The sequence below is a fragment of the Phytophthora ramorum genome (assembly GCF_020800215.1).
Source record: "Phytophthora ramorum isolate Pr-102 chromosome Unknown Phyram_PR-102_s0026, whole genome shotgun sequence".
In the NCBI taxonomy this organism is placed as follows: domain Eukaryota; phylum Oomycota; class Peronosporomycetes; order Peronosporales; family Peronosporaceae; genus Phytophthora; species Phytophthora ramorum.
The window spans coordinates 76,452-103,429 of record NW_027150672.1 but is presented as its reverse complement, the minus strand read 5'-3'; the positions used below and the strand labels follow the sequence as shown (position 1 = coordinate 103,429).

Below are 26,978 nucleotides of genomic sequence, written 5' to 3'. Positions count from 1 at the left end.
AGACTTCGAGGTGTTTCTACCTCCTCGAAGTCAAGCCTTGGAAGGCTCTGCAGTCGAACAAAGTTGTTCGACGCACCACAGTCCACTAGAGCACGAAGAGACCTCTCTCTCTTCGAGCTTACCTTCAGGATGACAAGGTTCGGCTTGTCATCTTGCTTTTCTTGCAGTGAGATTGACTCTCACTGGGGGCAGCGATCTTCAATGCAGCGTGTCCGATGTCGACACACTCGACCGCATCACCAGCAGGGCGCCCCGCGCCTGCTGGTCCCTCTAGTTTTTTGTTAGCCCGTGACGATACCCAGTATCGCCACGACGCCTCTTCGCCGCGTGCACAGGTGCTGTGCACTCGCGGGCATAGTGACCGATGTTTCCGCAGCGGAAACAACGCACATTTGTTGATCCACGACGCTGCTGGGAACCAGCTGCCGTCGCACTCGAGAGGTCCATTGGTTCGGGACCTCCCGACGGCCTTACCACCGGTCGTGGCATTAGCGGTGGGGCGTTCACATGCAGTTTAGCCTTTCGCAGGCTAAACTCTTCTTGCATTGCGAGCGCAATTGCAGCCTCGAGAGTATTTGGATACTCTCGGAAGAGATAGGTCTTCACAGGCCCATCTCTAAGGCCCTTCATGAACGTGACGACCTTTGTCGCCTCGTCAATCGGGTTGGTCACGATGTTCGAGACCAAGTACCGTGCCCTTTGGGCGTAAGCATGCACGTCATGCTTGCCCTGTTGCAGATCGAGGAACTCCGCCCTCGATCGGAACTCGTTCTGCGGGGGCTCAAACGCTAGTTTGAGCTCCTCCTTGAAATCCTCGTACGTGCTAAAGCACGTAGGGTCTGTGAGTCGGCGTCCGTACGCCCAACTCCTTGCTCGTCCGCCAAGACATGACATGGCGAACGCAACCTTCGACAACGGGTCGACGATACGTCGAGCCGTAATGGCAGTGTCGACCTCGACAAGCCAACGGAGGAGAGGTTCGCCCTCTCTTCCAACGTAGCTGCTTACGTGGAGTTTTAATGACTCCACGCGCGGTGTGGCCGATGGCGACACCGAAGTTCGAGCAGCGGTTTCACACTGTTCCTTCACGATGAAACCCAGAGCAACACCGTGTTGCTCCGTCGGTGATAGCGTTCGCAACATCGTTGCTACCGCCGCTTCCCCAATGACTGTTGACAGTCGTTGGAGGACCTCCCACTCTGGTTCCGACAGGTGGGGGCAGTCTGCACGCGCAACATGCGTTGCAGACGTGTTTGGGCTACCCACGGACATGTTACTGTCCGAGGGCAGGTTCTCAGCCCCGCGTTCGTATTCCATACGAACGTGTTAGTCGGTCGTTGGACGGACTACAAAGTGCTACCAGGTGTAATGGGTCTGCTTAGACCCACTACTTAAGCTTACACGTGTGCGCACGTGTAGGAGGAAGCGTAGGAGTAGTTTACTTAAGTTCAGTATACTTGTATCCACAAGTATACTTAAACCTAGATAAATGAACCAAACGGAAGCTTTGGTGGTAAATGAGAACTGTATTGATTGTAAATGGGGTTTCCTCCTAAAACTGATATTTCTAATGAGAGGTTCTGCCATTGGGTGGCTGGCAGAACCCCTATCTATTGAATGACTCTCATTGGTAGAAAGGTGTTACTTTCTACCAGTCATATGCTTTTGCTATGAATGTGGACCACCCTGTGGAGTGGTCACCTGAATGTATCCCTTAGTGCATGTTGCACTAAGGTAGGAGGTGAACCGAATGTGTAGCCCCGCTACACTGATAGTACAGTTGTGCGTTGGTTTGTGTACTTGCGCGACAGTGACTCGAGCATGGTGATCAAACGATTCAGCGAAGGATGAGAAGCTTGAATTTTTGAGTTGAGGTGACGATGAAAACGCTCGAGAGGATTATTAGTCCTGCTTACAATTTCCCGTCTCATACCATACACGTTCCAGAACGTGGGTGAAACGATACTAGCCAAGTGCAGCGAAAGTAGTTCCAAAAGAGACGCCACTTCTTGCGTGAATATATAATTCGTTTAGCTTCACATGCGCGTTTGATCTTGGCTTTAACCCATGCAATCCCTTGGACCTTGATTTTGCTGGGATCGACCACAGTAAGTATGTCAAACACACTTGGAGCCATCGCTAACTCTGCTTCCACTTTGGGGATCCCGTATGCTTTGAGCTTGCGACGGCATGCCTGCTTAAAGTGAAACAAACGGCCGATGATTCGAACTTCAGGGAAGTATTGGCGAATCGCACCAATTACAGCTTTCTCGAAATCACAAACGATCTCTTTGGGGACCAGTGTTTTGCCTACAGAGTCCTCGACGCATTGCAGCAATTTCAAGTAAGCTGCAGCCGTCATAGACGTCACGAGAGAGAAGATGACAGGAATGTACAGCTCGCTGGAAGGGTCGAGAACCATTATCGTCACGCATTGTTTGTAGCCAGTGGGAGCAGCACGAAATGTTCCATCAGTGAACCATGATAGGTTCTCAAAGCGCAGCAAGTTGACGAACCTGTCCGTCCGTCTGTCATTCCGTACGCATATCGAGTGTGACGCAAATCCGGACTTTCGGTTGGCTATAAATAGCTGCCAAACGCAGCGAAGGCGGCTCTCCCATTCGCTATTATTATAATACGAGCCCTCTCATTGGCTATATAGTGGAACCTCCCCGCTATTGGCTATTATAATGCGTAGAGTGGACTACATCACATCGGAACTAGCGGAATTTAATCACTGCTGATTGGACAAAATAAACCGCCTTTCAACGACGTTTCTTTTCATTTCCATTTTCAAAACGGCGCTCCGGCGACGGACCGACTCGACCGAAGACCGGGCGCGATAGCTTCGCAGGCAGGTCGTCTCCGCCGCAGGCAGGGTAGGTATAAATTAATCCTATTTAATTCTAATACATATCGATTTCGGGAGTGCCGTCTGTTGCGGATAACTGGTATCTTCAGGACAGTCGAGGGGTAACCGTGCGTGTTAGAGGAGGATAACTGGAGCCGTTCATTGTGTGAGGAAGGCACAACTGCACGGAGGGATGGGTACCCTATGACGGCCACACTGATGAGGCCTAGCCAGCCCCTAGAGGATCCCATCCCTGTCCAGCGAGCCAGATCGACCTCTCTCGAAGCAATCGTGACGGTTACCCCGTATTTTCGAGCCTTCTGGTGAACATGCTATTTGGGGGGCTCCCTTCACCCCCAGGAAGCATAATTCCAGGTTAGAGGTTCGATAAAAAGACTGCAGCTGGCGGCCGAAATGCGTTCCAATACAGTCCGCCATCCAACCTGCTCTTCGGAGCCGCGGTGCTGAGGCGCCCATTTATGCTCGCGAGCATAGTGGGAAGTCTCATACCAATCCGGGGGACTGGGGTGGGTACACACGGCGATAAAAGCCGGCCTAGCCTCGGGCTTGATGCCGTGTAATGGGACCGGCCCGTAGTGTGGTAACATGCTATTTGGGTTTCTTAGCAGTTACGGCTGTGGCGGACACTTTCCAATCAAAAGGACGAGTCGGCACTATTGTGACAAGTGAGGACCACTCGACGGTGGCCATTTGCAGTGATACCGGTGGAAAACCGTTGGTTTGATGCAGTCTGCGCGCGAACTCGGGGTTTGTACGGCCCTTTAATGCCTATGATGCCTTGCTGCTAAAAAAATATATTAAAAAATATTCCCAAAAAGCTGACACGTGTCCCTTTACAACCAAAACGGTTAATTGCCTGAGCTGATAAAGCTCAGTGGCATTGAGCGCGACCGGTAGACCTCCGTTGCCAAAGGAAGCAACCAAAAGAAAACGAATTTTTTTTTTAGGTACCGAGTCGCACTTCAGCACCTCTAACCCGCAGCTGCGTCTCCAAAGGTATTGAGACGCAGAACAAATGCGGCGGGGGGGGGGGGGGGGGGGGGGGGGGGTGATTTAAAGGGGTAACGGTTGATGTGAGGGACCAGAAACAAACAAAAGCAAACGCGGCAAGGCTAATGAGGTGTTTTACAGCCGTGCAGGACTCGGGTTCGTGGCGGGGACTGTGCAAGACTGGCGGTGCTACACGGGTATCCTGCAGGTGTGTCTCCAGAAGGCGGCTCCTTGCGAATTGCGAGGTACCGACCGTCCTTTACTAACGACTGCAGTTTTGGGTGGTTGTTTTCCAATGCGCGTGCGTATTTATTGGGAAGTCCGCTAACGCTGCATTTGCTGTTGCAGTTGTTGCGGACAGCACCATGGTGAATGTCGGCAGCAAGCGGGAGCGGTACGGCTGTTTCTTTGTTGTTGTCAAGTGTCCCTTGCTCAGTGGTCTCTTTTGTTAGTGATGAGCGGCGTCAGGAGCTGGACCAGCGCCATACCCAGGCCCTCGATGCTAACGCGTCACCAGAAGGATATGAGTCTCTAGCGTCTAAGAGGCGACGGTTGGGACGCCGCCGCGCGGCTCAAAGGCGGTTTCGGGTGGCAATGGAGCAGATGGAACAACTGAGCCTACAAGAGGCGGCCGCAGGTAGAGGGGACGTCGTCACAGTTGCAACGGGTGAAACCGCCCCTCCTGTGCCGACGGTCGTTGGACAAGGGGCGACTAGCCAGCTCTCTGCGGGTGCTCCAGTGCAGAGGGCAACTGACCCACAAGCAAATCCACGTCGGATGAGAGAAGCGCAGCGAGCGCGTTCCAGACGAAGTAACATGACCGACTCTCAGCGGGAGAGTGCGCGGCGGCGTGACGCGGAGCGAAAGCTAGCCCGGCGAGCCCAACTCCGTGCCGAGCAGCTTCAGGACGTACGAGAACGAAACCGGATCGCACAGCAGGAACGTCGGCATAATCTAAACGAATAGGTCCACGCCGCGGAGCGTGAACGCAACAGTGCTTCTCGCGCGCTGCACAGGAGTGTACACGATCGCACTGAAGAGCGCAGGACAGATCGTGAGCAACACGCCGAGCGCCGGTCTCAGCTTACGCAGGAGGAGCGTGCTGAAGCGCGATGGGTAAACCAAGAGTAACATGCGGAGCTCCGGTCTCAGCTTACACACGAGGAGCGCGCTGAAGAACGGATGGTAAACCAAGAGCAACATGCCCAGCGCAGATCACAGCTCACGCAGGAGGAGCGTGCCGAAGGACGGATGGTAAACCAAGAACAACACGCGGAGCGCAGATCACAGCTTACGCAGGAGGAGCATGCTGAAGCGCGAAGGGTAAACGAAGAGCAACACGCGGAGCGCAGATCACAACTTACGCAGGAGGAACGCCGAAGAACGCATGGTAAACCAAGAGCAACATGCGGAACGCCGCAGAGAACAGACTGAGGAAGAAGCACTTGAGCAACGCGAGAGAGAGCGATTTCGGCGTAGATCGGCTCGACGTGGAGAGGCGTCTGCAAACCATGAGGATTTTGACGTGGCCTACGTCCAGGGTCCAGACGTTGTGAATGGGCGCCATCGGCTTCCTCCCACCACTGTTTGTGAACATTGTGGCGCTTGGAAGTGGCCTGGAGAATCAAAAATGAGCTGTTGTCTGGAAGACAAGGTTCGTCTTCCCCCTTTACGGCCTGCACCTCCAAGATTGTTGCAACTGTACCGGGATCCAGCGTTTCGACAGCACATACGAGCGTATAACCAAGCTTTTGCGTTCACGTCCATTGGCGCTTCGTGCTCCAACCGATCCTTCCAGGACGTCAACCAGGATGCAAGCGTAGCGGGACAGAGGGGCGTGTACACGTACCGCATCCAGGGTGCAATGGGTCACTACTTGGGATCTCTACTCCCCTATATCGATCCCGCCACCGGAGAGCGCACAGACCCTAAGTTCGCGCAGATCTATACTGTGGACCCGGACATGCAGCAGCGCGCCCAACGCCGCAGAGGAATTTTTGCTGACTTGGATCCTGTGGCGTTGATGGACATTGAGCAAATGATGGAGCAGCACAACCCATTCGCTCAACAGTTCCTGAGTTTCGGAGAGCAAGTGCGCTCGCGAAACACGAGCGACGTCGTGGATATGGTGTTCCGCCTCCAAGAAAATATAGCGCATCCTCGGGCATACAATTTGCCTACCGTTTCTGAGGTAGGCGCGACGCTCATCGAGGACGGCAACCTGGATAGGCATCGCGACCTACTACTGTATACTCGGGATAACAGGCTTCTGCGACTGTTCGAGACGCGTCCGGAGTATGATCTTCTCCAGTACCCTCTTCTGCTTCCGTATGGGGAGCTGGGTTGTACCTACACAGACACATACGCGAACAGAGTCAGACGTCGCAACAAGAACCAGATGTCCCTTCGCGAACATGTCGCCTTCCGGTTGCACCAAAAAGTGGGAGATCAGTCTGCTCTTCATCAAGGTGGTCGTCTCTTTCACCAGTGGTGTGTCGACCAACGCGCTAAGTGCGAGCAGGAGCAACTTCGCTGGGTGGCCTCACATCAGAAATGAAATTCACGCCGATCAGTACCGAGAGCTTCAGGATGCACTGCTGAACGAAGGAACAATTCAGCTGGAAGCAGGCGAAGGGCTACTCTCTGAGTTTGACAGAGGCGATAGTACGTTGGTCCACCCTGATCGAGGCCGTGATGTAGATACCCATTTTCTCAAACAAGTGGGACGCCGCGTTATTCTGCCCTCATCTCATATGGGCAGTCCTCGAGCAATGTACCAGTCCTACCAAGACTCAATGGCCATTGTTAGAGAATTCAGCAAGCCTGATGTGTTCATGACAACGAACTGCAGCCCTACATGGGAAGAAATAGTCGAGGCCATTGGGTCCGATCAACAAAACGCTCAGGACCGCCCCGATATTGTAGCCCGTGTCTGGCAGCAAAAACTGCAAGCTCAGCTTAAAGACCTGAGCGAAGGAGTGCTGGGCCGTATGGAAGCGCGGATTTACGTGGTCGAGTTTCAAAAAAGAGGGCTCCCTCACGCGCACATCTTGATCATTTTGGCTGAAGAGGACAAGCCACGTACTCGCCAAATCGTAGATCGTATGGTGTCTGCAGAGCTTCCTGACAGAGAAATGTTCCCGCAGCTATTCGAGACAATCATGACATGCATGCTGCATGGACCCTGTGGAGCGGCAAACCCATCATGCGCTTGCATGAAGGACGGGAAGTGTACGAAAGGATATCCGAAACCTTTTGCAGAGGCGACAAGGACCAATGTGAACGGCTATCCGGTCTACAGACGGCGTCGATGAGCTGAAGGCGTCCTGGTATGGAAGGGCAGGGAGTACGACAACGCCACTATTAACCAGTGGGTTGTTCCGTACAACCCGTACTTATCCCAAAAGTACAATTGCCACATCAACGTCGAGGTGTGCACGGATATTTCAGCTGTGAAATATCTATACAAGTACGTCTACAAAGGGTCTGATAAAACTGTGCTACCTGTCGAGGTAGTTCGCGCGGGTGGAGAGCTCCCTCGGCAAGAGCCAAACGAGATTCTGCGCTTCCTCACGGCCAGGTACATATCTCCAGTTGAAGCCTGTATCCGCTTACTCGACTTCTTGATCCAAGGAAAGACACACGCAGTCACTCAGCTTACCGTTCACGTCGAAGATGCCCAAACCGTGTTCTTCAGAGCGACGGAAGACCCGGAGCGTGTCCTTGGTCGTGGGAATCACACAATGTTGACCCGCTTCTTCGAATTGTGTGCGAGCGACGAACCCGAGAACCAGATCGCGGAGACAATGCTGTACCAGGATATACCCAAGGAATTCCGCTGGATGGGAAACACGAAGTGCTGGGTTCGACGTAAAAGGTACCAGGCTGCAATTGGTCGGATGGTGCATGTTTCACCGTGTGATTTGGAGCGCTTCTATTTACGCCTGCTATTATGCCATCGCCGAGGACCGAGGTCTTTCGAAGACCTGCGGACAGTTGATGGTGTGCTGTGTCCCACGTATCGAGACGCGGCTGAACATGCCGGCTATCTGGAGAACGACAGCGAATGGGTTTTGTGTTTGTCGGAGGCTGCCGAGTTCCAGATGCCGTACCAGCTGCGCCAGCTCTTTGCAACAATCTTGGTCTACTCGGCGCCTACGGATGTTCGGGGTCTTTGGGACCAATTCTTCAAAGACCTTTCGCTTGACTATGCGTACAGGAACCGAGAGATGTTGGACCCTTTTAAAACGTCTGTTGTGACGTTCGACACACTGAAGAGTATCCAAGACTTGCTCAGTGTCAGTGGGTACTCCGTCCAAGACTTTGATCTCCCTCGGCTGAGCGAGTTCCCTCGCCTGGTGCTTGAGTCTGTTCTGCAAAACAATCTCATCCGACGAGAGCTAACGGGATATGACGCGTCTGTTCTTGAACAAATTGTGAGCGAGGAGGACCACCTAAATGAGGAGCAGCGCTTGACCTATGATCAGATCACCCAAGCTGTCGAGGACCCACAGGAAGGCAGGAAGCTATTCTTCGTTGATGGACCAGGCGGTACCGGGCAGTCGACACTGCTTCGGAACATACTGGCAAAGGTTCGTCTATCCGGAAAAATTGCAATCGCGGTCGCTTCCAGTGGGATTGCTTCTCTACTGCTTATGGGAGGTCGGACAGCGCATTCTACCTTCAAAATCCCATTGAAGATAGACGGCGAATCTACTTGCAACATCAACAAGCGATCTCAGGTCACGGAATTGACGAAGAAAGCAAGCTTGATAGTTTGGGACGAGGCACCCATGGCGCATCGGCACGCGTTTGAGGCAGTGGACAGAACGCTTCGTGACGTTTTGGATAACGAGGCAGAACCTTTCGGTGGGAAAGTCGTTCTCCTTTCGTGAGATTTCAGGCAAATTCTCCCGGTGGTGAAGGGCGGCTCGGCTACAGAAACAATCGACGCATGCCTGAAGTCATCCGAACTGTGGCCACTTTTCCAGAAGGTGCGTCTGACAGAGAACATGCATGTTCGCACGGCTGCCACCTCCGATAGTGCTGCTGAAATGGCTGCGTTTTCCGAGTACCTGCTGAAGGTTGGAGAGGGGAGACATGAGGTACACAATGATCTGGGAAATGCCTACATTAAGATTTCACGCGACATGCTAATCGACAACCACGCCGGTGATCCAGATGAAGACGAGGAGATCCGTCCGGGAGCTATTCCGCGAGGTAAGGTGCAGGGACAAACGGTGCAGTACCTGGGACTGTACTTGGCGACTCCTTGCTTTTCCCACGGTCAGCTGTATGTGGCCATGTCAAGGGTTACGTCGAGGTCGAGATTCAAGGCATTGGTCGAGTATCCAGAGCGGGAGGAAGCAGACGGAGTGTACACGGTGAACATAGTGTACCGACAGCTGTTCGAGAGGGCGTAGGCAGCGACTTCGTGTGAATGCATATTTTACGAAAGGAATACATTTGTCGGTTTGCATAGCGCGGTAATTGGTGAGAGTCACCATTCCCCCTCGAGCGCAGTGAGCACGCCTGCGGTTTGAAGCCCGTGTGCGAATCACGCGGGTACAAACCCAGGACCAAGCAATGCATGTTAGACAAGCGGAGGCGAAGCTTACGAGCCGTAGCGGGCTTAGGGTTGTGATACAAGTCAACAGTAAAATATACTGATGTAAAACATAAGCCTGTCATAGTAAAAATAGTAGTGAAGCGACATGGAAGAGCGAGCGAACGGACACTAACTAAACATGCACCCGCCGCTCGCAACGCTGGCGGCCCTCAGCTAGTAATACCAATCATTCAAGTTAACTTAGGTGTACAATCGGGGTGACAGAAACATTCGGAAAGGTCATCAGCCTACGTTTGAATCATCGTCATTCCGTACACCCTGAGGTAAGTTAAATTTGTCTGTGAATTGGCTGAAAAAAGTGTATGAGTCCAAATGGACTTTTTATTGGCTGGAAACCAGGTGTATGTCTTGACATAGGGAATTTGTTGCCATCGGCATTGAATGTCTAAATGTACAGCGGTAAGTTATTAGGAGGTACATGCATTTACTATTTCATGGTAGAATTAGGCAAAAGGCTCCCATTTCCTGGGTTTCAGATAAGTATGAGGATGTAGTCACGTAAAAGGAAACAGAAATGCCTCCTTTTACAAACAATGGCTTGAATATACTATCTGGAGAATGCAAATTTACATTTTGGTTATTTTTCTGACCAGCAGCACTTTTTTGTTGTTAAGAAATTTGATTTATCGCACATTGTTGGTCGTGAGGCCTCCAATTCAGCTTCATTTGTGGACCTCTGCACGCCATTACAATCATCTTGACTGCAGTTATGATTTAAGGCCAACCAGTGCTGTTTCCGACTAATGTTAGCGAATCCCAAGTCTACTATCTGAAATTAGACAAGTGCTCTGAAACGGAGTGGTGCATGACTTAAGGATTGTACTGTTTGGTCAATTTAAGGTTCATCTATATATTCAGTCCTAAATCTACACTGTTTAAACCAGTAGTTCCTTCGAGACCAGGAAGTAGTGAACTCCCATTTCACTAATATATTAATTTTTATGTACGCCTCCGTTCAAATGGCGCATATTTCATCGAAGCAGGATATATCGGACAGTGTGGGTAGAGCTTTTTTTTCTAGCTATGATGCTAAACTTTACAAACCGCGATCTCCACGGGGGTGTTTGTTGCACGCGTAAGCAGTACTAGTGGCAGTACTACAGTAAAATACTGCGTAATTTGAGCTCGTGAAGCAGTATTTACTGAGTAGTTAAGTAGGTTCTTAAAGTAATGCCGTGCTTTGCCCGGGAAGCTCTAGATATGTATCTCAGAGCGAAAGCTGCATACATCAGCAATACCTTTAAGTAACATATATATAAGGTGGCTCTCTAAGATGCCATATATTGCGCTTTGCAGATTTCTGTCACGTTCGAATCTAAATTCGTACGACTTGTCTTGCAGGAGATGACAATAAATCGTACCCGAATCGGCTTTGGCACTGAAGCAACTATGAATTAGCGCCATATACGAGCGCCCGAAGTAGCTGGACAATTTACAACTCAATACTTCGAAATGAAAGCGCGGGTTTCAACATCTGAAATGAGCATATTATTAATACAGAATAATACTAGTAGTTGAGAATGTTACATGTGCATTAGCCATATAGTACTTGTATACGTGTATCAATAACTATCGGGTGGACTAAGAGATGCAACGTATGGTCCGTGAAAACTTGGGCAGGAAGCAAGACCGCAAACATCAAATTCTTTGGTAGATGCCCTACCCAGCACAATTGTAGCTTTCCGTAGCTAAGCACCTCTCAACAGGAAACTTTGCCGATTTCGTGGCGATGAGATGAAATAATACTTGGGTTTGATTTTATATTGCGCGCTTTCATATCTCTGTTGAAGAGGATCACTAGTTCGTTTCTGAACCAGCCACGTCACCATTTGCAACCGGCTCTGGATCACTTCAGCTGCAAAAGTTCTCGTCGGTCAGCTCCTCCATACTGGGGCTCTTGTCTATAGGAATGAGAAGCTCATCTACGCCATTTACATGTACGTTTAAATGTAAGTGCGGTGTATTTTCCACCCTGGGATAGGAATACCAAGTGGTTCCTGACCCGATCAGACTTTTCTGTGTAGTATTATATCCTGCGCCTTGCGGCTCGCTGACTTTTGTACCCGGATACGATTTGATGTTCTAACCCATTTGGTTTCTGCTCGTGTTTTTAGTGCCTTAGCTACGCAGGTTATCGTGGGTATGCGCGTTCGACCGTGTGACATTGTGATGTTCAAAGAGCTTAACAACCCACGAAACCAATTTGCTGGTACAGCACAGGATCTCCTCCTACCTGTGTCAATAGCGATTCGTTCATTGTTAACCATTTAGAATCTGCATTGAATTCGTTATGGTGCTACTAAAAATCGATGACTCGCTTGTGAAAGAGCATCACGAAGGAGCGTCCTTTACCCCGCCGTCGGGTAATTCTTCTGGAGCCAGGCGAAGTAGTCCCTGTAGAGCTGATAGAGCTTATCGTTGGTCTTGACACCCATTTTTTGAAACCTTTTGAAGACGGGGTCCGAGTCCATCCCATTGGTTTTCCATTTCGCGAACAACTTTCCAGCGAAATCCTTGTCCTCCATCGCCCGATTGAGCCGCGTTGAGTCAAACAAAAAGTCTTTGGCCAAAACCTTTTTTGACGATGCAGTGGGGTGGTGAATCTGGAGCCAGGCGAAGTAATCCGTGTAGAGCTTGTAGAGGATATTGTCCTTCTTGACACCCAGTTGCTTAAACCTATCGAAGACGCCGTCCGAGTCGATTCCATTGCGTTTCCATCGCTGGAACAACGTGGTCGCGTACGTACCGTCGCCCATCGCCTTTTGGAGCTTCACCCTGTCAAACATCTTCTTATCTCCCGTAACTATACCGAGTGGGTGATGTGTCTCGAGCCATGCGAGGTAATTCTTGTAGAGCTGGAAGACGTTATCGTCCTTGTGAAGGTTATGCACTGTCAATTTCTTGAAAGCATCGTCACTTTCGAATCCGTAACGTTTCCACCTCCGGAACAACGTTTTCGCGTATTTGGAGTCTGCTATCGCGAGCTTGATCTTCTCCGTGTTGAACATGTTGGCACCGGACAATCTCTCTTCGCTGTGGTCGTCTCCATCCGCTGTTTCGTGGACCCGCAGGAACCTCTTCCCGTTGTTACGCCCCACATCCAGCAAGCCAGAGTCTGGGGACGCCATAGTGGAGACAATCATACCCTTGTCAGCACCCGCAGATAACGCGGTGCCCCTTGCAAGAAGAGTGAGCGCCGATACTACCGCAAGGAGAGATGGCAAGCGCATTGTAGATTCCTGGCACCGAAGAGAAAACCACTTATGGACTGGAGGACGAACTACGGAATGGAAGCGGATGATGGGGTCGAACAGCAAAGTCATTTGAACGTCTGCTTTCGAAGCAAACCGTATATGGTACGCTCCGAGCTTGCACGCAATTGCACTACATGCACTGACTGTATTATACTGTGCAAGGCCATGCACATTGCACTGCAACCTGCCGGGTGTGAGTCTACAAGCTCCGTCGTGCGACACTTAGTAGCACAAATCGTTCGGCTTTCACTACTTGCGCATTCCTTTCACTTGATTTTGGCCCTTATCCTGGGCTGGGATGATCTTGGGGTGGGATAACCAGATGCCCTCAATTGGCCTCCACAATAATGGCCTTCTAGAGCCTTAGACGTGAGCGCACTGACATTTTAAGTGACCCGAAAGGGGTGTCACTCCCACATGATTTCATTTCGCAATGCAAACCATTGGTATATCCAAGTAACTTTAAAAAAAATCAAACCCCAGTTGAGCATTCGGGGACCCATTCCCTTCTTGTGCACTAGAACCAGCCTCACCACCATCTGCAATCGATTCCGGCTTTCTTCCGCTGCAGAAGTTCTCGTCAGTGGGTTCCTACACGGTGATGTTTTCGTCGGGGGGATTGATGAGCTCATCGGATCCCTTTGCTTGAATGAAAGCGCGACAGTGTTGTCGTAAGTAGGGCTGTCAACGTTTAGCGCTAAACTGACAAAAACTGAAACTAATCTGACAACGTTGTCAGTTTAGTTTTTGCACGCGAAAACTGACACAGACTGACACTAAACTATCCAATGCTTTGTTTCATACATTTCTGATCTTGCTCGGTTGTGAGGTCTTTCCCTTCCGGCGGGAAGCTCCCGCCATCCCGACCCCAGCATTTTCAAGATGGAGGTCATGGAAGCGATCGTGCACGCTAGTGACGATGAAGATGGCATTGATGCACAGCCCCATGCGCGCAACGAGCTCTTCTAGCTGATATGGCGCAGCTTGTTCAAGAGAGAGAATTCGGCGTGTTCTCGTCTATTCGCATAATGTTGAGTATCATCATCCAGAGGTATATCGTCAGGTAAGTGCGAAACAGCTGGTGATAGCTGAATAGTTTAGCGTCCGTTTGTGTCACTTTAGGCTAAACTGACAACTGCACAAAACGTTTTCTGTCAGTTGTCAGTCTACGCAAAACGTTGACAGCCCTAGTCGTAAGTACCACATACAGTCCTATCCCAAGATACGTGCAGTCTTTCTTGTGTAGATTAGTCACTCTGAGAGTGACTAATCCGGGGTTCATAAATCTTGCGCAAAGCGAGCAGATCTCCACGGAAATGCTATCCGTCGTCTGCTCAATAAAACCCCCGTAAAAGCCTCAAATGACTTGAGATCCGTGTTGATGAATGGAAGAGTTTGCCGTCCTCCTGTAGACAGTCCAACAGACTGACAATGCCGATATGTTTTAGCTCATTTTTCCTCTTGACAATGTTGACCAGTAGTTGATCACTGAAACAGTAAAAGCTATGATATTCGCCGGGCATTTTCATCAGTGATAGATTCAATTTTATGTTGGTATCCTCTTCAACATCATCGCAACCTGACGTACGTAACCATTGTTTTTTGCAAATTACAGAAGCCGCCCCTACTTTTCAAATTGCTTTCTCAACTTCTTATTCAGGATACCATAATATACCATATTATGGTACACAACCTATCAAACCTTGATGTATCTCAACGCTGAGTTTAGAATTTTGTCGTGTACTCAACAAGCGTTTGCTGCTGCCTCGCCTCAGCATAGCAAATATTTTCCATTGAAAGTCGTTGAAAGGTAACAGAAGTGGGAGCGGTTTCTGAGCTTTCCCGAACGACGTGACTCCAGAAGTTCAAATTCCGCACCCAAACTCAAACAGATCGGCTCCCTCCCTCCACAACGAAAAGACTCAGCCTACTTCTCCACCATGCACTACGTGTGCCCTACTAAGGACCCGACCTCCATTTCAGTGAACACGATGCGTTGTGTCTCGTTGTCCAGACGCATCCGCCAGACAAAGCCTAGATTTCCTGAAGAACAAGAAAGCCCTATCGCGTGCCAGGGAGTTGGTGGAGACGTACCTGGTGGAGCCGGTGCTGGAGTTCGAGTCACGAAGAACTGTATTGTTGGGAAACTAACTGCAGCCGTCTATGCTGGCACTGCAAAAGGTTCGATTTTACAGTGGCTCGAGACTTTGGACAAGGCGATGGGGGAGAGCGACAGATGCATCCTGCTGCTGCTAGACAATGCCTCTGATCACAAGATAGTAAAAGTTCCGCCAGCAAACGTTACAGTCAAGATGCAACCTTCAAAAACTACGGCAGTGCTGCAGCCTATGAGCCAAGGGGACATCGATTGGGCTTTCTACACGAGGTTCCACTCCGCCTTCTCGACGGAGACCCAGACCGGTATGGTATTGCGCCATTAGAGGCATTGAGTATATTTGTGACGCGTAGAGGAAGATGCCTGCAGACCGTATCAACCAGTATCCCTCTCATGTTTTCTTTGTTTCTCGAGCGACAAATTAAATCCTAATGAGATATGTTCTTAGAAAAATATTGAAATGGAACCATGCTATGCCATCAAACTCCCCAGCAATCTAGCTGGCAGCTGCATAAACTACGCCGTTTGTAAAACTGCACTCCTGTATAGCTGCGCTGTGGTTTCTCTGATTTTGTTTGACGGCATGCGCATGCATTTTGAAGTCAACAGCATCAAGAAAGCTGCAGCTCATTAAAAGGATTTCGTTACCTCCGCCTGGCTCAAGTCAGCGCTGCAGTCGAAATTGACAATCGAGCACCGTTCAACTGTGTCAACCCGGAAACCCCCAGAGGCGCTGTTGGTAGCAGTCGGGCTGGCAAGAGGCAAGGACCACACACTCTAATCTAGAATTTCAATGATGACCAATTCCCTCACACAATTTTTGTCAAAACTCGGTTTACTATTTATTCAGCTTCTATCGCAATATTCAATCGCGATAATCTCAAAATTAGACTTTAACCCAATAATCGCTCAAACTTTGGCCGCATAATGGCGACGACGCTCAAGAAGTGTCTGAAGCTGCACAAGCTCTTCATGGCCGAGGTTCGACACCGACCCTAGCTGCTCTTCGACTCGGTAACTCATCGCACCTCATGCCGCTAACTTTTTCGATTGTCTATTGCGTCTTGTTTGCTGTCGTAACGACTGGCGCAGGTGGCTCGCAGCTCTCGCCTCGAGTCGGAAGGTTCGCAGGTGTTGGCGTCGCTTGCAAATGTGAGTCAGCGCGTACCGACGCTCCTGCAGACTGGCGGTGCAAGCCTGAACGACAATGATGATGCAGACGGCAGCGTGCAGGTAATGGGCGTGTTGAGCTACTCAAGTAACAGCCAAAATCTGCTGCTGCAAAAGCACTTTTTGGCGCTGGAAAAGAGCCGCGGATTCCTGGCAGACATTCTGCGCGACTTCCAAGAGTTTGTTAAAGGATTGCGGTCGCTCACAAGTGACTGCGTGACGCTCGTGGATGACGCACTTGGTGAAGGAGAAAATGCTGCAACTGCGGAGGACGAAATGGCAGCCGTGATTTTCCCGTTGCAGTTGCAAGAATGGATGGAGACGGTGTTGGCCATGTTCGAGCATGAGGTTTTGCGCAAAACGAGGCTGGTTGCAGACTTGGAGTACAGCGATACAGTAAGATTGGCTGCTGTGTCCAAACAGTGGAGTGCAAAAGGCGCCATGGGCAACGTTGATGACGACTACGGTGAGTATTTTCGCTTTGTTTCGCGACTTTGTTGGTACTAACACGTGATGCATGTAGTGCAAACAGGGCTGCAAATACCACAAGCCAAGGCTTCGTCTGCCTCGCAGTCCAGCGAGGCCGAGTCAGACCCTTCCAAGGGCAAAACCAAGAAGAAAAAGAAGAAAGCTAAGAAATGAAGTAATCGTCTTGTTCGACCACTGGTCTCTAATCTGCCTACGTTGTTCCCCTCAGCGGGACAAGCTACTCGTGTCACCTTTCGCAATGTAGTGCACAACACACCTCGACTGCACAAAGTCTCATACAAACGGGATGCCGCTGATAGTGCGGGCCTTGTACGCAGGATACTCGTCCGGAAAGAACCCGAGCAGCAGCTGCTCCTCATATCTGCATCAAAATACAAAATAAAACTTAACAAACTACCAACATAACCGTAGCAATGTGGCAACGTACGGGATGCGGTCGTGGAAGAAGCTCCAAGCCACGAGCGAGTAGCCCACCGCACACACCGGGTTGGCCAGCAGGATCTGACTGCCCACGATCCACCAGAACCAGCCCAGGTAACTCGGGTGGCGAATGAAGCGGTACACTCCGTGCGTAACCAGCTGATGCTCCTTCCTCTTGAAATACTCGATCCGATGCGAAAAATTGCTGGCGGCAGTGCTCATAGCTGACACCCGGAAGAACTGGCCCATAACCACCAGTGCGAGGCCCACCGGCCGAATCAGAGGGTGCAATTTCCACCCTGGTACGAAATACAGTTCCAGCCAGAACTCCACACAACTGAAGAGCACTGCTAAATGGTACTCCCGACTGTGATTAAGCAAGAAGGCTGCAACAAAAATCGCAACATTTAGTTCGTTCGAGTTGCCTTTCGTTAGATGGCGCCAAGATTGCATACAGACGGAACGTACACTCGTAGCTGACGTTCGAGGGGCGGTAGGCGGCTGTGAGCATGAACTCCATCACGTGGAAGAACCCCAGCGCCAGCGCATAGAGACTCCACTGTGCCAGGCAGTTCCAGCGCAGCGGCGCCAACTCGTCGCGCGCGGCACCTGCCAGCGCTACAAACTCGGCGTAGACCAGCAGCGACAGGTGTAGCGCCATGAACACGCCCAGCCCGAAGGCCGCCAACGCCACTTTCCCGAGCCCACGATCGGAGCGGAAGGCCTCGGAGCGCAGCATGGCTTTCGCCCTCTTTGAGTGAAATTCCTCTTTGAGTGAAATTGCCATCTCGGATCCAGCATGAGGGCTAGGGGACGAGTGGACGGTGATACTGTCTAAAAAAATATTTTGCGCTGCACAGGGCTCGGAAAGCGAAACGTCGGGCAACCGATCCTCCTTTGGACGATCCGTCCACATGAAGGCCGTATGCATGGGCTCCAGCTATTGTTTTAGTGGTAGTGCCAATTTCAGCGATGTGGGGCTCTCAGCTGGGTAAATCGAGTTAAGTTCCCACGTCTACAGTCCAGAATGCATTACCGCATGCGAGATTTCCGACAACAGCTTCTTTGGCTACATGGCGGCTGGCAAGACACACCACGCTGCTACCCCTACTACACTTGCTGACCTCCTCTTAATGAAGGACGAGCTCGAGAGGGGGAAAGCGAGAGTTCAGCGATACCATGCATTGCTCTTTACCAAAGCGCGCTTCTCGTACGAACGGATGATGATACCTGATCACTACTCGAGACTAGCTTACCAGCCTACACTATTTGCGACGCGCAACGACTTGTCTGTCTTTGACAGCTACCAGTGTAATGTGTTTCTCTCTGGATAACATTTTCCGGCAAAGACAAAGACGGAAGTGAGCCCAGCCGTACTTTTGTGCATCTCACTGCATGAGTTCAGCTATCTCGCGTTGCAGTTGCAGTTGCGAGATAGAATGTCACTCAGCTTGGTCGCCAACTCGTTGCCGATGTCGTTATCGAGGTAATCCACGATGGTCTCGAACGCGCAGCTTGGCGGCGGGTTGTCCAGTATCTGGCTCGACACCACGCCGGCCTTGGACGCCGTCTGCTCTTTGGCATTCTTCAGCCAGCACATGCCGCCGTTGCGGTTGCTCCACGAGAACGAGTTGTTGCAGATGCCACAGCACGTGCCAGCGCTACCCCGGGGTTGTTTCCGATGTCATTTATCAGATGAAGTATGCAGGTATTTGGATTGATATAGAAGTACTATTCACTGTAATTCGCCTTACTGCTGCAACCTGTACCCTTGTCAGTCAGCCTTCATCAAACATCTCTGCTAACCTGTCGTCAAAGCGTGATCAACGTTCATGGTTTTCTACGTGTTGCAAACGTTTAGTATCTCCATCGACAGGTTGTTGAACCCATCACAAAATGTAGTTGATGCGTCGGGCGTTAGGATATGGATGAATACGGTAAACTATCGGACCACACTATTTATTTGTATACTCTCTGAGCTCCTAATCATATCATTCTGTAAGATTTTGTCCAATAGATTTCAAGTACAGGCGACATTTTGACCAATAGGTGACGTAAAGTTAGATAAGTCCTATAAGCCATTCAATCGGACACATCGGGTCCTAGTGGTCTGTGGAATATGTGTATGCCCTGTCAAACATCAGGTGATAGATGTATCACTGGCATGTTTTTGTTTTATCTGGCTGTTGTAATGGGATTGGAAGAACTCCAACCCGGCAACTATTTGCGAGTCAAGGCGACGGCTGTCGCAACGTTCAAGAAATTCCTGAAGGTAGAGGAAGTTGCAGAGGAGTTTGTAACAAAATGCATTGAGAGTGATGAGAGTGGAAAGAGTTTTGTGTCTGTGCTGGATAATTTTGGTATGTACCTTGCATTTAGTGAACGTAAAACAGGTAAGATGTTAGCTCGAAACATTGCTATGCAGTACTATCGCCAAGCCAAGTTTTTGGCTGTTGGATAAATTTCCCCAGCATCGATCTTCTTTCTGCGGACCACAGAAGCATGGTGGTTATGGCGGTTGTCATCTCGAAGCTGCTTTTCATTGGCAGACACCAATGGCCAGAGCCCACCACGGTCCGCGCCTTTCAAAAGATGATCCACAACTTTGTGTGGCATGCCAGATTCACGGACGAACCCGTAACTGGTCAAGCATGGTTGAACGGCCATGTGGCGGCTCTGCCACGGAAAGAAGGAGGCATCGCCATTCCTGATCTCAAGCTGGAACTGCTCGCCCACGCGGCGGTGACAGTGAACGCGTGGGCACTGGAAGCGGATATGCGCACGCAGATCGTGGGTGATGTCATCGCGGAAGGACAGTCCATGGAGCAAACGACCGTGCTCTACGTGTCCCCGAGACACTCGGAGCCGACGAAGCATGGCCAACGAATGCAGGATACACTCCGGAAGACAGTAGTAGCACTCTGTACCACTTATGAAGTAGCAGAATGGATTCCAACCAAGGCAGAAATGGTGGTTGCGCTCCACAGCGTCACGTACTTTCGTGGACAGATGGGGCTCTCCTGGCGAGGGCGGCGGCTTCACATCGACACGTCCTCACTAAAAGGGCGGCTTTATGACCGATACGTCGTTGTGGAAGCCCACGTCAACGGTGTATTCTGTACGGAGTGGCTACCATACTTGGTGCTCACTGACTTAATATTGTACTCGGAGAAGGGGACCGTGATCAACCCCAACACGCGCTACAGAAAACTCTGCGCCCGCGGACGACAATTGAAGAAGGTGGTTCACTGGACGTGGTAGAAGGCGGGAGGCTTGCTTGTTATGGAGAAGAATGAGAAGAGTGGTGGGGCTGAACCCTTGGGGCGATCAGCTGCTCCTGAGGGTCAAACTCCATGCAGTCTCGGTCTACAACCCAGTCACGACGGGACTAGACTACCCACACGCAGGGTGTGAACGAGTTGTAAAGGTCGACATATATCATATTTTTTGGGAATGACCAGCGGCGAAGACGCTGCGGCATATACTGGTGGCCAGACAGGAATCTGCAGGGCTGAAACAGGAGACGTATGAGAAGGCCATATTTGGGCTAGATCTCCCCATGCTTCCACTAGGCTTAGCGACGGCAACAGGGGCGATCATCGCGGAACTGACTGATGAGCTGGTGGAGGTGATTGGCACCACAGTGGAGCGGATGGCGGCCAATTGCTGGAGTCTGGGGGCAGCGTTGTACTTGCTGGCGGTATGGAGGTGGAGGATTGCACACTTTGACAATCATAACGATGTCTCAGACGCGCATCACACAGCAGGCCTGACGACTAGGCTCCGCAATGGTCATAGGGACGTGACAAGAGATTTCGAGGCCGCGATACCGCTGCCCATAAGTATCAAGATAAGTGAGGCTATCTGCGAGGTGCTTGGGGCCGACTGGAACGGACAAGACGGCCGCCTGCCGCAACAGGGCCACTGCTTCCTCGTAGCGACAGCGGGGATCAAGGGTGACGATGCCAACAGATGCTGCAGCGACACTCTGGTGGTGAAGGTGTACCCGGCCACGGGCGCCTACGTACTCCAGTACGTGAGCAGCGCCACATATGGAGGCGGGCGAATGACGTCCTTCCGAGCGGCCTAACTGGGGCTCTTACGCGGACTACGCAGATGCCTTGCTTACAAGTGGGCGCCGATCCATGTCCTGGGGGACAACGCCGATATCCTGCGCCAGCAGAATTCAAGGACACCACCGAGGGCCAAACATCTCAAGCGACTAATGGAAGACTAGGCGAGCGGCAGACGCAGCGGATGTCCTCAATTAGTTAACCCAATTATGCGATCAGAACCGAACAGCCCAAGAGCTGTCACGAATGGCAAAGGCGACTGACCAAGAAATGGAGTGGAACGCAGCGAAAATGTCAAGGGCAGGAACTCGCTGGGCGGGTATTACCGGTCTCATTCAGAAGGACGTGAGGCAATGGCTTCAGACTCATGAAAAATCGGACACCTCGGTGACCGTAGAGGGGACGGTGTAACCTTAGGGAGACGCCCCTTGCTGCAGGCAAATGGACGGCGATGGAGGATGCCGACTCGCGGATAGCACTATTGGCATCGGCTGAGAATGGGCATTAGGTGGTGTTAGCTCTAGTTAATTGACATTAATGTACATCACTTCAAATTCAAATCGATCTTCTTTAGAAGCTCGTTTGCTAAAAATAGGGAAAACACTCGACAACTTATTCGTGGGCAGAATTTACCGGACAGCTGTTGAAAGTTTCAGGGTGATCACTTAAGAGAGGTTTTCTATTGACAAGACCACGCACTCAAATCTACTCGTGCCTGGATGATTCTACTTGGATGTGACGAGCAGTTTTCACCTGCTTGCGCAAGATAGTCGCCGCTGATACCCAAACTAGCTGACCCCACCGGCGCTTCCTGTTGTTCTCCGTCCCCAGCGGCAGTTTGATTGCGTCTTTGCACTGCTGGAATACCTCAGCAGCCTCGGCAAACGAATCCTCGGCCGTCGAAAAGCCAAGGGCTCGCGCTCGTTGCTCTATTTTCATCACCAGGAACTTAAGCTCGCACAATCTATTGCGCTGATTTGAATTGCTCAAGTCGAGTGGGCTTAGTTGACGAAAGGGGGGGGGGTAGATTTTTGGCAGTATCACCACAACACCAATACACCCACGCTTGTTCCGCAGTACCACTTGGCAACTGCATACAGTCCGGGAACAAATGCATGCCGCCACCCCAATGGTAGACAGGATACGAAACCGTTTCTCCATTATTTGGTGCAGTAGACTGTTCTGTCGTCTCATTATCAACTTCGGTACATCCACCATCACCATCAGTGTTGTCGCTAGGACGTAATAGTTGAAGTACCCCAGCATCCTTTAATAGCTTCATGGTCGAGTCCGCCATACCATTGCACGTCGGAACACCAAATTGAAATGCACGTTCGTCCAGTAATGCGGATACCCCAGACACCAAACGTTCGCTTATGGCATCCTGAGAAGCTGTATTTTGTTTCATGTCTGCTTTACGGACCACTATTTCTTCTCCTAGATCATTTCGTGCAGCGCGAAGTTCGGTAAGGATTGTCACGTGTGGTGGAACGTCTGTAGGCTGGATAACGCAAACCGTTCCGCTTGTTGTGACAGTTGAACGTAGGTGAGTCAACAGGTCGGCGTCGGCAAACAGAGGTGACTGGAAAAGAGGGTGACTGTCGGGGAGATGTTGTTGTAGGAAGTCAATGTGGTATACCAAAGACGCCAAAGCAAATTCTGCAACATATTCAACCGATCCGGGCAAACCGGGAAAACAGAGCCGTTTTGCTCGCTGAACGAATTCGTCACGAATGGTAAAATGAGGAGGCAGAACAGCAAATTCGGGTTGTAGAATCGGAAGACCGCTCACCGTGCGCCCGACGAACATATCACCTGCAGAAACGTTTCTTAAGTACCGATCTTGAACACCGCCCATCGACCATCCTGCGCGAAGATGAACTGCAATAGCTGGAGGGCAGGATGTCGACCTGGACGAGGAAAACGTAGACGCACCCTTGCGCATAGAATGCGTGCCGATATCACCGGCAACCGTTCTGCGGCGTTCGAGCTCAGCTGCAACAGATGGTGTTTATAACACACGGCCTAGCACCTTCCTAAAGCGCTCATACTGATCATTACCGGGGAATACATGCTTATTCGTTGTGTCAACCCCGTATGCTGCCCAGTACACTCCTACAAAAACAAAAACAGTTAGTGTAGCCAACTGCGACGCCCATGCAATAATATTTATCTTACCAAGATCAAGAATGGGGCATACCTCCGGAGCTGTTGGATTTGATTACACATGACGTGGATCGCGAGGCCGAGACCCGAGTTGATCATTTTTCATGTGCGCAATATACACACAATGAGCGTCTTCACGCCATTTCAAACACTGGTTACGCGAATGGGGACAGCAGACCAAGCTGGAGAGCTGGGAGCTGCTACATCAAGTTGCCAGAGAGCTGTGGGCAATAGGTTGTGCGGTGATGTCCATCTGGAGATGGAATGTCTATATAATGTACGGCAGAGGGACGGCGCCCACAACGATGGAGGAGCAGATAGCAGGTGCGGTGAGCATGGTCACTGAGGCCTTCAAGCGGTACAGGTTAGGACTGTACCCGATCACGAAGGAAGCGCACCCAAGGTTGGAAGTGGTGGATGTTTGCATTCAGCAATAGAAAAGGGTGTTTGACAAGCAGCGACACAGAATAAAAGACGGAACAGTGAGGGTTAGTTTCTTTAATAGCAGCTCTCGCGGGAATCCGGGAGCAGGAGGAAGTGGTAGTGTAGTAGTGCAGCTAGGAGAGTCAAGTGGTGATAACAAGGTTGCATGGGCGGCGGCAAATGTGCTAGGAATAGATGGTACGACAACCAACATCGGGGAATTTATCGGACTGCACCGCTTGCTAGCCAAGGCAGTGGAGCAAGAATGGATGAATCTCAACGTGGTCGGCGATAGCGCGCTGATTCTGGAATGATGCAGATACGAAAGCCGCCCAATGCGAAAAAAAAAACAGCAACACTGGTACCAAGTCACAAGATGCCTGACGGAACTGTGTGATGAGCGCAGCTGGAGACACCACTACCGGAGGAACAACAAGATTGCGGGTTGGCTACCAATCCAGGCGATAGATCAGCAGCGGAGCTCAGCGTGGACAGAGCGCGTAAACGAGGAAGGAGAGACATGCACAAAGACGTGATGCGGTTCATGGCGGTAGATCTTCAAAGATGGACAGAGGAGTGGAAGATAGCAGCTGATTTGAACCAACGTAGCTCTATGCGACCGAGTTGAGCAGTGAGCACGATTGGAGGCGGAACGAAGTGAGCCGATCATCTACAAGCTGACGGCGGGAATCTAGCTGTATTTATATGACAGCCATAAATTATCGAGACCTACTCTCGTGCGCCTTCGCTATTCAAACGTGGGCTCTGATATGGAAGAAGGCGAACATTCAAGCAACTCCGACCCACGTACATATTCGCATTGACAACATCTCAGCCGCGGCCTGACTGTCAAAATCGTTATCGCGAAATTGTCGAGCGTCAGTCCTTGTCCGCCCGCTGATTCTGTCGGAACAATCGTTCGAGCTGCGTTTCCCGTCGTCTCACATACCCGGCATCGCAAACGCAGTGGCAGACGCGCGCTCATGGCACCGGGGAGATGTGCGCGATGCTAATATTTTTAACGAGCTAACATTTAGATGGTCACATATGTAGACGCCTCACAGCATCGATACCCTAGAGTTCGCCTGGCGTAGTATCTGCGAGATCACACGATTGCTAATTTCTCCTTCAAGCTTTAATCCAGGGCATTTTCCTGCTCGAAACGGTGGATCGCACACCGCGGCGTAGACTGGCGCATCCACCGTCCTAGCTCCTTCCAACTCGACTTGCTATCTAAGTTCATCATCGACAGCTCGCTACACGGCTTTGGATCTAACCAGGCTGTACGTATCTCTCCAGTGAAGGCCAACCTCTTCAGGATTCGTCTCTTCATTCCGGCCGTGGGCGGCGAGTTCCCAATCAGTCATCCACATATTCGCATGCTTCTCACAGATACCGCACGACCGTGGGAACCAAGCTCTCGGGTGATAAAAAGAGGGGCTGTATCTGGCCTTCTTCTTCCTACTATGAAGCCCCGAGGTTGTCGACACCACCAGCACCATGCTTCTGTGGTTCGCGTTAAATGATACAGTGGTGCACCTCGTTTTCGGCAGGACGGACCACATCAAAGGGCAAACTCGATAAGCTATGGGAGAAAGCCACAGAGATTATAGTACTGCTATCTATTAACCTAATTCAATACAAGCGAAAAATCCATCGTTGACGCTATACTTATGTGGAACCAACAGTTTCTAATAATCCGCGGTGGTATATCACTCCATCCTCCCGAACATCATTTTATAGCTCTGTACATGTCAACAGGCGCGTATGGTGCGCCACTATACACCATGTCAAGCTCTCCCTCTTACTTCATTGTCTGGTAGTGATCCTTAAGGCTCTTGCTGATGCCTTGATCCATCGGCTGCAGCGCTGCTGTGGTATTAGGCGATAGCTTACGAATCACTACGTTTGACAGCTAGACTGGCTCATTGTTATGAGACGAAACGTTGTCAATTAGGAGCAGCACGTGCTGTTGTAGCGACCGCATACCCTCGTTAAGCTGTTCCAGCCATCCATAATTCCGGGTGGTATTCATACGTCGCGATTCTTCAACAACCGCGGACCTTTGGCCTTCGCGATGAAGGGGGAGCTGGTCGGTTCCATCAGCGTTACTAGTCAAGCACACTGTGATTCACTCCTTGCTCTGCTTCTTCCCCTTCTCCGTTTTGTCTACCATCAGCAAACCCTTAGGCTCTCTCCAATAGAAATGACATTTCATCCATGTTGTAAACATCATGGTATTTGACGACAGCATCCTGAAGCCCCATCTTCTCTCCGCGTACTACTTGCTCGTCCAGCGAGCCACCCTCACCGTGACGCAGCGTAAACTACAGACCAGTGCGCTTTTGGAAGCGATACAGCCAGATACAGTGCAGTTGGGTAGCTGTACGCCTTCATGTTGAGCTATCCCAATCACAGTTGCTCCGGTGAAGGTAGCGTTGGCGTGCCATGCTTTGCACTCGTCGAACGTCTGCATGAGTCGGCTGTCTGTAGCACGTAGAGGGGAGTAGCAATGGTGCTTGCGGGCGTGGTGAACTTCTGGGACGTCGTCGTAGTGTCTCTTACGTATGAGGATTCCTTGAACGGTAGAGCGTTTGACGGGTGCTTGTAAGTGAAGGGTGGCCCAGTTAGAGAGGGCAGTTTGAGACGAGGTTGGCTCAGCCTCGGCTTTCTCACACAAAGTGCGCTTTTCAGCGAGGGTTAAGGTGTAGTACGCGGATGGACGACGTGCCATTGCAGGTTGAGGTTAAAGTTAAAGTGACCATTTATATTCGAGTGGCCTGAAGATTTGAAGTAGAGCAGCCGCGGCGTGTCATCTCTCCTCGAGGAGGGGGAAACCGTCGAGGTTACCGCAAAACTCTTATCAAAAGGCACCCCTTGCAGGCGACGGTTGAAAAATATCAACCTATCAGATTACTCCATTTTGATCATCTATCATGACATATCAAAAGGCACCCCGGAGATAAATTACCACCAGTCGATAGGTTACGCAGCGAGCTAGCCATTCATCAGCTCTGCACTTCGCCATTACTCAGTCTGCAAGAATGCCCCGAGGAAGCCGCCCACGCGTGAAAGGCTTCGAGGCTTCGCCAAGCCAGTGCCTTCGCACTGCTATCAGCTACCAGCGCAAGTATATTATTAATAGCTTCGTCGAGCAGAACGGCATGGCAGCAGCAGTAACACGCTTCTATCCCTCTCTCCAAGCGGAAGCCCGAAAGCGGAAGAAGCGGCAACTGCACAAGTGGTTCGAAGCCCGTGATGACATCGCCAAACAAGTTGCCCAAGGCAACGGGCACCTCTGCAGAGAACCACGATCTGGCGTCGGCTGCATTCTTCCTCGGGCGGAGGAGGACTACCTAGCCTTTTGGATAAGGGA

The 26,978-nt window shown here is 50.9% G+C and overlaps 3 protein-coding genes across 3 annotated transcripts; 1 reads left to right on the top strand and 2 right to left on the bottom strand.

Moving 5' to 3' along the window:
• Nucleotides 1-11,839: 11,839 nt before the first annotated feature.
• On the bottom strand, nt 11,840-12,814 carry KRP23_15204 (uncharacterized protein; the record flags this gene model as incomplete). Its single annotated transcript, XM_067896010.1, has 1 exon — nt 11,840-12,814. One exon carries the CDS (start codon nt 12,812-12,814, stop codon nt 11,840-11,842), a length of 975 nt encoding a protein of 324 aa, XP_067736707.1.
• Nucleotides 12,815-15,788: 2,974 nt separating this feature from the next.
• On the top strand, nt 15,789-16,673 carry KRP23_15203 (uncharacterized protein; the record flags this gene model as incomplete). The annotated part of the gene is made up of 3 exons (XM_067886118.1): nt 15,789-15,842; nt 15,954-16,497; nt 16,555-16,673. The coding sequence occupies 3 exons, from the start codon at nt 15,789-15,791 to the stop codon at nt 16,671-16,673; spliced, it is 717 nt and encodes a 238-aa protein (XP_067736706.1).
• Nucleotides 16,674-16,793: 120 nt separating this feature from the next.
• Nucleotides 16,794-17,679, bottom strand: KRP23_15202 (Protein-S-isoprenylcysteine O-methyltransferase; the record flags this gene model as incomplete). The annotated part of the gene is made up of 3 exons (XM_067886116.1): nt 16,794-16,881; nt 16,948-17,326; nt 17,409-17,679. The coding sequence occupies 3 exons, from the start codon at nt 17,677-17,679 to the stop codon at nt 16,794-16,796; spliced, it is 738 nt and encodes a 245-aa protein (XP_067736705.1).
• Nucleotides 17,680-26,978: the final 9,299 nt, after the last annotated feature.